The following is an 8,785-nucleotide window of genomic DNA, read 5'->3' as shown; positions in this document are numbered from 1 at the left end:
GGCTATCATGTCAGAAAGTTTTTTCCAAATAAAAATGTGAGTGACAAAAGTAACAAAGGCAGCATGAAGATATTTGAATAATTTTCGTATTGATTGATCCAAATATTGATTTGGATCATCATATCTTTCTGAAAGATGCTATCAGTTAATTTTTTTTACCATAATCTTTAAAGATTAAATAAAATTAATATGCGCTTTCATGTAGTCAGGTTTTAATAATTTTATATTTATTTTAAATGATTTTACTTCCTTTGCTTATTTGTTTTGTTTCAAGTGAAGGGAATTGATTTACTTTTCCATTATTTATAACTTAACAGAAATCTGAATTATTTCGTAAACTTTTTCATGCCCACAATTAACCATTAAAAAAATGAAATTAGTTGTAAAACATCTCAGCCATCAATTTACAACTAAGATTTTCTGTTTATGTTATTCCTTAAAAAAAAATCTAATTATGACTGAAGGGAAGAAAAACATAGTATAAAGCGTTAAAGCTGAATAAACTACATGATGTTGAAGTAATTCCCAAAGTAAAACCTGAAAACATACTGAAATAACCATATTAAACTTCTAACTCACAAGCTGGCTAAATGCATTCAGTTTAATAACAATGTTTTTTTATAACGAAGTTATTTTTATTTAGGTAAGAAAAACATCATATTTTTATAAACTGACTTATTTCTAAAAAGCATTTGTTAATTTGTTTATTTATTCTTTGTATTGATTTTGTCTGGTCCAGAAGTTGTTTTTCCAGACATTTATTGATTATTAGTTTCTGTTAACGCTGCTGCTGACGGTTGGCGGTTACCATAGCAACCGGTAACCGACAGCTCCTCCCCCTTTCTCTGTTGCCGCCTGTAACTCTGGTACCGGCTCTGTTTTCTTTACAAGTATTATATTTTAACATATATTTCAGACAAATTTAATTATATACAGATTTTTTTGGATAATTCTGCCATGTTGTGTTAATGTTTTTAACTGTTATTAATGTTGTGCATTTTAGCTATGTTTAATGTTACAACTGTTAACTGTTGCTAACTGCTCATTGGGAGCTAATGCTCTGTAGTTTGTTTATGTTTATTTATTGTGTTTTATTTAATGTACAGGCGCAGAACAGCTGGACTGATGTGAACCACCAACCTAATGTCCTGGTCTGTTAGGTATGTTTTAATTTTTTGATTCAAAGTAAGGTGCCAGTTATCTACTGTGATCGTCTTTGAATAGTTTTTGAGTGTTTCATGTGTGATTTCACTTACTGTACTAAAAATAAATATTCACTGTTACTTATGAACAAATGTGTGTATGTAAATATTTCAAAGGTACATCTCATGAACTATGATCGGACAGATATATAGTTCCATATGACCAGAACACAACACGATCTTACACAGCTACTGGTTCACCTCAAAGGATCCTGCAACAAATGCTAAGGCTAGTTAGCATGGCCACAGACGATGACAGAAAAAAGATTGTCCTTTAACGGTAAGTTGTTTCTCTTCCATTAGCGCATTTAGCTGCATGGACACAAAGATGATTTACAGCACTAAGCCCCGCCTCCTGGCTCTGATTGGTTGTTTTTGGTCAAAGCGGAGCATTTCTGCAGACGGCAGTAGTAGCTCAGGGAGGAGGTGGAGGAGATTGATCTTTTCTTAGATTATCTGTCTCATATTAAACTGTCACAACATGGTAACAATTTTAACAAATATGTAAAAAAAAAAACATTTTTTGAAAAGCTGCATACTGCAGCTAAAGAGTAATTTATCAGTAAGTTTCAGGAAATGAAAACACAAAGAAGTTTCTCTAACTGTTTTACTCTGTTATACATTTTCAGCCAGAAATGTGTTTATCTGTACTTTTTACTATTTAAAGTCTAAAATCTCCAATCTGAATATAATGAGATGTTAATCCTGAATCATGAAAAGTGAAAGTAAACTGGATATAATAATTGCATTTACTAAAAGTGATATGATTTATAATTTTAAAACAAGATAAAACTCAAGATGTGTCTTTGTTTCAGGTATGGGACGTATTAACTCCAAAACTCTTCCTCCACGTAAGTTTGCTTAAAACTGATATATTTTTTATTATTATAAATGATGTCATTTGATGTAATTATTTTCATGTATTTCTGTATTTCACAGTTCTTGAAAAACCATGGCTGCAGATAGATTGGGAGTGAGTGTCTACTCAATAATATATTGTATAAAAACTTCAAACCTGTTTGCATGTTCTCCCTGTGCATGCGTGGGTTCTCTCCGGGTTCTCCGGCTTCCTCCCACAGTCCAAAAACATGACTGTTAGGTTAATTGGTCTCTCTAAATTCTCCCTAGGGGTGAGTGTATGTGTGAATGGTTGTTTGTCCTGTATGTCTTTGTGTTGCCCTGCGACAGACTGGCGACCTGTCCAGGGTGTACCCCGCCTCTCGCCTGCAACGTAGCTGGAGATAGGCACCAGCAACCCTCCCGACCCCATTAGGGACAAAGGGAGAACAGAAAATGGATGGATGGATGGAACTTCAAACCTGTGTGCCTCTATTCTAGCCCTGCCTTCCCTCATCAAACATGTCCAGTCATTCAGTCAGTTACAGCTAGGGGGCGACGTGATGTTTGTTTTCCTGAGCAGAGACAGAGAGACTGACCTGCAGTTCATAAACGACTACAAACCTAAAGGTGGCCACCGGCAGTTCAGGATTCTTCTGCATGGACCAGTCGGAGCCGGAAAATCCAGTTTCATCAACTCCGTCTTCAGCGTCTTGGAGGGTAAAATCTGTCACAAGGCGACTGCGTGCAACATCATTCAGACCAGCTTCACCAAAAAGGTAAAAAGAAAATGTATGATTCATTTAAGAGAAAAAAAAATCTCATTCTCTATTTTGTAATTCTCATGATTAGTTCTATGGAGTGAAGACTGATTTACTGTTAGACCAAAATAAAACGTTCCCTTCATGTTCTCCCATTCAGATCTGATATAAAATGACTTATCAGAAATTCTCCATCATAATTTCCACACAGAAATATTAAATTTAAACTAAATAAATTGATTAAGGGAGAAAATTAAAAGTTTATTCCTAATATTTGTTTTTTTTTTCTGGTTAATAGTACATGACCTACAAGCTTAAAAAAGGAGACCAGAAAAACGTGTATCCTTTTGTACTGAACGACATGACAGGTTTGAGCAACATCAACTGGAAACACAGAAGAGTCTATGAGAAGGACATGAAAATGGCCATGAAGGGACACATCAGGGATGAGTATAAAGTAAGGTTTCTGCTGCTGCTGTGAAAAAACTAAACGGGGAATAAATTCATATCATTTCTTATTGCTGTAACTATTTAACTGTTTCCAGTTCCACCCTCAGAGCGCGTTGTCCGAAACCGATCCGTTCTTCAACCGGAATCCAACTGTCAACGACAAAGCTCACATCCTGGTTACTGTCTTTGATGCCAACACAATAAATCAGCTGGACGAAAGTGTAGCTGAGACAATTCAGGAGATCAGAGATGAAGCCACTGAGCTGGGTGAGAGACGCACCACAGAACCACAAACCCAGCATCTAACAGGGCCAAAACAAACAAAAAACTGTTGTATTTTATATATTTATCTGTCCACAGAACTTTATATTGTGTAAGAGTGAAATGTAAGTTACTTTCCTCTGCAGGGATTCCTCATGTGGCCATTCTGTCCAAAATTGATGAGGCCTGTCCTGAGATCAGAGAAGATATAAAAAATGTCTGCCAGAGTCGGGCGTTACAGAAAAAGGTAAATTATTCCTGTTGTACTGTTACTGCTTATAGTACATACACAGGGAGTTTCTTTAAATGAATTTTTTTCTGAAATAAAGAACTTTATTAACTACTAAATAGTTAATTTTATAATCTTTGGTTAATCCTCCTGTTATGTTCCGGGTCAAATTGACCCGTTTTAAAATTTACAAATTAAAAAAAAAAATAGAAGCATTTTTTTTGCATGAAACGTTTTCTATTTGTCTTAATAGGTGCACTCTAGACATAAGTTGAAAATTTATTCATGTTACACATTTGTACCAAACCCTAGGTCTACTTTTTACATCGATACTGTTCGGGTCAATTTGACCCGGCAGTCAGGTTAAAGTGCAAAAAAAGATTTTAAAATGTCCAATTCTATATGTTTCCTTGCAGTTATGAACCATATTTCACCACACACACACTCACACACAAACACACGCAACCACACACACACAAGCCCACTTTCTCACTATTCTCTTTACTTCACTAGGAAACTGCGAGAAAGCAGGTGTTCACACAACCTTTGACGGGAATCTTTTCTGTTCCTGTGGACAAACTCCACCCACTCTGAGTGACACTCAGCAGAAGTGGATGAAAACATAAATACTCTCTGCATGACTCATTTATCTTGATTTTAATCAGTGGGTCAATTTGACCCTGAACAGTATGTGTGTCTCAAGTTCAATTATAAAGATCACCCTTTGGTAAAAAAAAAAAAAGTATAATATAAAATAATTTACCAAAGGTCAACTTCAAGGAAATTATTGTTTTTTTGTGTCTAGGTTTTTTTCAGTGGACATTAAAAATCTAAATTCCATTTTTTATGTCCAAATGAGTAAATGAGCAGGTTGTCGTCATTGATCCTTAATTTCTGAGAAATAATAAAACATCATTGCACAAATATTGATAGAAATGGTTAGTATTGGAGTTAATAATCAGATACAAAAATGTTTTGGAGGAATTTTTTGGTTTCTAACACTATTGTATGATTAAACACTCCCTGGGTCAAATTGACCCACGAACATTTTTGCTGTACCCTAGAAACGAACATAACAGGAGGGTTAATCTTTTCCCTACTGCTTTGTGATCTATTCTGTTTTTTTCCGTGCAGATTCAGCTCCTCAGCAAACTGGTGGGAATCCCAGAGAACTGCATCTTCCCTGTGAAGAACTACAACTCAGAGAAGAAGCTGAACCATGAAATTGACGCTCTGATCCTCAACACCCTGAGACACCTCATCGAGATCGGAGAGGAATACCTTAGCAGTTAAAAAAGGACCTAAATATAACCAGTTGTGTTAAAGCATTCCAGCCATCATAACTTCTGTGTATTATCGACCTGATCTAAAGCACGACTGCACCCGAATTGTGTTTGGAAAACTTTCCACTACAGGGTTTACCCCAGAGTATTTTCCCCCCTAGCTAGGTTAAGCATTGCTTGCTTTTATACAAAAAACGGCATCATTTATTTATTTTTTTTATAAGCTGGATTGCAAGCGTTATGCTGCGCTGAGCAGAATCGTTGGTTTATGGTTGGTGCATTGAACAGGGCAGGAAGTCGGTAGCAGTGCACCAATCACACCGCTGGCCGCCTCGCGCGCTGTCACAGCTGCGTCTCTGACGTTTACCTCGGTGCAGATCTGCGCGCCTTCTGTCACTCAAACTGTTCATCTGTGAGGATGAACAGTTTGTGAGGACTGATGTTTCTTTGGAGAATTCTCCATCAAGATATGAGTCGAGTTTAAAAGCCACCGCTGTCAGACGTGCGCGCTGAGCGAGCAGTGAGGATCATATATCTGTGTGAACAAAGAATTATGTGCAGCGTGTGTATTTACATCTCAACATGCTGCCCAGCGCGTTGGCTCCGTGTCTGCACTGATAAAGTTTAGTTGGTTCAGCCCAGGCGTCTCACTCCCCTCGTAGTCATGCAGCACGCTGGATTTCTCTTTTTATTTGTTTTGCTCTTTTTGCAGTGGCATGATGCTTCAAACTGCACCATATCAAACGCTGTAGAGCAGTTTGGCCACGCCTACTTTCGATTCCACTGGAATCTGAAAATAACATGCAGGGGACAATGTTGGGTGAAGTCTGAGGAGTTTTAAAAATGTTATAGCCTCCAAAAAGCTGTGATTACAATAAGTCTTCACAGCGCTTCGCTGCTCGTTTCTAATGAAGTAGAAATAGTTTTACATATAATACTCCCTACAGAACATCTCAATTTTCAAAATACACAAAAAGAATCAGTTGAATAAACAGATTGAAAGACAAAAGCAAAAGTTTTTAAGATTCAGAGCCTGCAAGGATAGCCGATGGATGGAGGTTTCATTTTGAATGTTTGTTTATTTCTGGTTAACAGCACAAAACCTACAGCATTAAAAAAGGAGAACAGGGTGACATGTATCCTTTGGTAATAAACAACATGATGGGTCTGAGCAACATCAATCTGAGAGACAGAAGAGATCATGATAAAGACATAGAAAAGGTCATGAAAGGATGGACACACTGAGGTTTCTGCTGCTGAAGGAGAATAAAGAACCGACAATAATTTATTATTATTGTTAAAACCTTTTTGACTGTAACTGTTTTCAGTTCAACACAGAGTGGTTCGTCAAAAAAAGATCCGCTCTACAACCAGAATCAAACTATAAAAGCTCACATCCTGGTTTCTGTCTTAGATGGTAACAGATCAAATCTGCTGGGCGGGACTGTTATGGAGTCAATTCAGAGAGGAAACAACTGAGCTGGGCGGGAGGAAACATTACACTAAACAACAATAATAAAACATTTTTTAGTCTTTTTACTTTCAATAAAGTTACTAAAAACAATATGTGTGAAATAAGTGACTTCCTGTGTTTCCTGTCTGCAGGGACTCCTCATGTGGCCGATCTGACTAAAACTGATGACGTCTGTTCTGAGACCAGAAGTGATGAAACAAATGTCCGCAGGAGCCAGGAAAAGGTCAATTATCCTGTTACTTCACATGGTCCATATTCAGAGAGTTTCTTTAATTATTTTCTATTAAATAATTCAAGATCTTCATTAAATCAGTTTTAGCATTTTTAGTCCATCTTTGTCTTCCTAGCGGAGATTTATTTTTTCTAATTTGATCTGTTTTTATTCGCAGGTTCACAGCCTCCGCAAAACAGTGAAAATCCCAGACAGCTGCGACCACCCTGTGAAGACCTATGAAAGTGCAGAAATTATATTGTTTCATCTAGAAAATTTCTGAGCTTTGTGGCAGAAATTTACACATATTTTTTATTGGGTTTTTTTTCTATCTCAAAAGGCCGTAATACACTGTCGTACATATCAGACGTCAGAAGTCAAGCAGAACCAGATGAAGACTTTGCTTCGTGTCAGAAACGCTGCTGGGTTCTGAGAGAGAGAAAAGGGTCCAGTCTGAACCGCACACAGCTGCACTGGGAACAACCCAGTAAGGACTGGGAGGGAAACCTGGTCAGACAGCAGCAGGTTTCTGACGTCATGATGAGAACAAAAACAGACGGAAACCTTCCAGAACCACAAACTGACTCAGGTGTAAATATGAGAATAAATCTGATCCTCAGACGTCCAGCGGATCATTCAGATTAAATCTGAACTTTGGGATCTTCAGAGGAAACAACTTTAACCTCATTTCTGTCACCAGATATTAAATAAAAGCACACAAAATCAGAGTTTGATTTTTTTCTATTAGGATGAAGAATATTAACTCATTTTTATTTGTAAAAGTGTTTTTTTTATTTATTTTTTTATAAATCAGTCTCATTCCTTGTATAAATAATTCACAAACTTTTTTAGTGACAAAAACACAAAATCAACATTCAACGGCCGTGCAAGAGCTCCCGGGTTCAAATCCTGGACGATTGTTATGACTGGCTCAAGGTCATAACAAAACGGGAGACCATACAGTGGTTAAAGTGCATAAAAAGGAATATTTATTAACAAAAACAACAATGGATTGTGAATGTCAGTATCAGTGATGTAATGCAAATGCTTGGGTGTGGTCTATGAGTGCATATGGAAGAGTTGAAGTGCAAAAACAAAGACAAACGCAAATGTGCAAAAGGAGGGGCGCTGAAGCCTGGCAACAAAACACCACAAGCATCAAGCGGCAGAATGGACCAACACCGAAGACGACCCAGAAGGTGGAGACAGCCACGTTTAAATGCTCTGTGCTCCGAATTAACAAATCAGCAGCACCTGTAAAGGGGAGGAGCACAAAGACAGACAACAAGACACCTGCAACCCAGCCCATAAGGCCCAGAGCCGTAACAATGGATTTTAACTAAATTGTATTTGTGTAAACAGATATATTTTTAGAAATATTTTTCTAGTCATCCTTTTTTAATTGTAATTATCTTTATTTTTACACTCTTGGTGGAATATGTGCTTCTTAACATCAGCAGTTCTATCTGTTCTAATATTTCTGTGCTGATGTAAAAAATAAAGATTTATTTAAAGATGATTACTCAATGTACAGCAACATTAAAACCTGAAATCAGATATTAACAGCATGCTGCCCCCTGCTGGAGCTCAGCATCACTGCAACCCAACGCCGCAGATGCTGAACTGGTGGATTTGAGAAGGTTTTAAGGTTCTTTAAGTTTTTTTTTTTTACAACTTCTTTACAACCTCAGCAGGATTTACTGGAAGCAAATAATCAGGTTAGCATTTTTGAAATGATAAATATAATTATTTGAATGAAATAAATTGAAGTTAAAGACTAAGAGGCAGCATGTTGATATGTGTGAAAGCATGAAGGCACTTGCATGATTTTTGTCCTGATTGAAGTTTTTAAAAGATGGGACAAGTGATAAATGATTCTGAGATTTAAAAATCCGTGGATGAAGGAAGGATCTGTTCCTAAGCTGTAATGATACCTTTGTCCCTCCAGGTGGCGGCAGTGATGATTAATCTGAAGGGTATTTCTTCTTCTGAGATCTTAAATCTGAGAGTGCAACGTTCAGGCCCAAAGCCAGAGTGGGACTTACATGTCTTAAAGTTGCCCACTTCAGATAACAAC

At 37.1% G+C, this 8,785-nt stretch overlaps 1 protein-coding gene across 5 annotated transcripts; it reads left to right on the top strand.

The window, feature by feature from the left end:
- The first annotated feature begins 789 nt into the window (after positions 1-789).
- LOC114158299 (interferon-induced protein 44-like) lies at positions 790-7,436 on the top strand. Of its 5 annotated transcripts, none has more exons than XM_028039660.1 (13): positions 790-866; positions 1,107-1,160; positions 1,320-1,482; positions 2,018-2,053; positions 2,142-2,175; positions 2,623-2,818; positions 3,099-3,257; positions 3,358-3,517; positions 3,658-3,758; positions 4,875-5,028; positions 6,629-6,720; positions 6,887-6,953; positions 7,049-7,436. In XM_028039660.1, the coding sequence occupies exons 3-13, from the start codon at positions 1,455-1,457 to the stop codon at positions 7,351-7,353; spliced, it is 1,332 nt and encodes a 443-aa protein (XP_027895461.1). In that variant the 5' UTR covers positions 790-866; positions 1,107-1,160; positions 1,320-1,454; the 3' UTR covers positions 7,354-7,436. The 5 variants fall into 5 exon arrangements, 4 of the variants coding, with proteins under 4 accessions (XP_027895461.1, XP_027895459.1, XP_027895462.1 ...); XM_028039658.1 differs by having other exon boundaries at positions 3,346-3,517; XM_028039661.1 differs by having other exon boundaries at positions 2,570-2,818; positions 3,346-3,517.
- The last annotated feature ends 1,349 nt before the right edge of the window (positions 7,437-8,785 follow it).

Source organism: Xiphophorus couchianus, chromosome 15 (assembly GCF_001444195.1).
Source record: "Xiphophorus couchianus chromosome 15, X_couchianus-1.0, whole genome shotgun sequence".
Taxonomy (NCBI): domain Eukaryota; kingdom Metazoa; phylum Chordata; class Actinopteri; order Cyprinodontiformes; family Poeciliidae; genus Xiphophorus; species Xiphophorus couchianus.
The sequence above is the reverse complement of the archived record's forward strand: the minus strand, read 5'-3'. Positions and strand labels throughout refer to the sequence as shown.

Bases quoted from the DNA above. Each gene is read 5' to 3' on its own strand.
- LOC114158299 (XM_028039658.1), top strand. From the start codon at position 1,455: ATGACAGAAAAAAGATTGTCCTTTAACG. The intron at 2,054-2,141 runs GTAAGTTTGCTT...TGTATTTCACAG, and splicing joins CTCCAAAACTCTTCCTCCAC to TTCTTGAAAAACCATGGCTG. The intron at 3,759-4,874 runs GTAAATTATTCC...TTTTCCGTGCAG, and splicing joins GTCGGGCGTTACAGAAAAAG to ATTCAGCTCCTCAGCAAACT.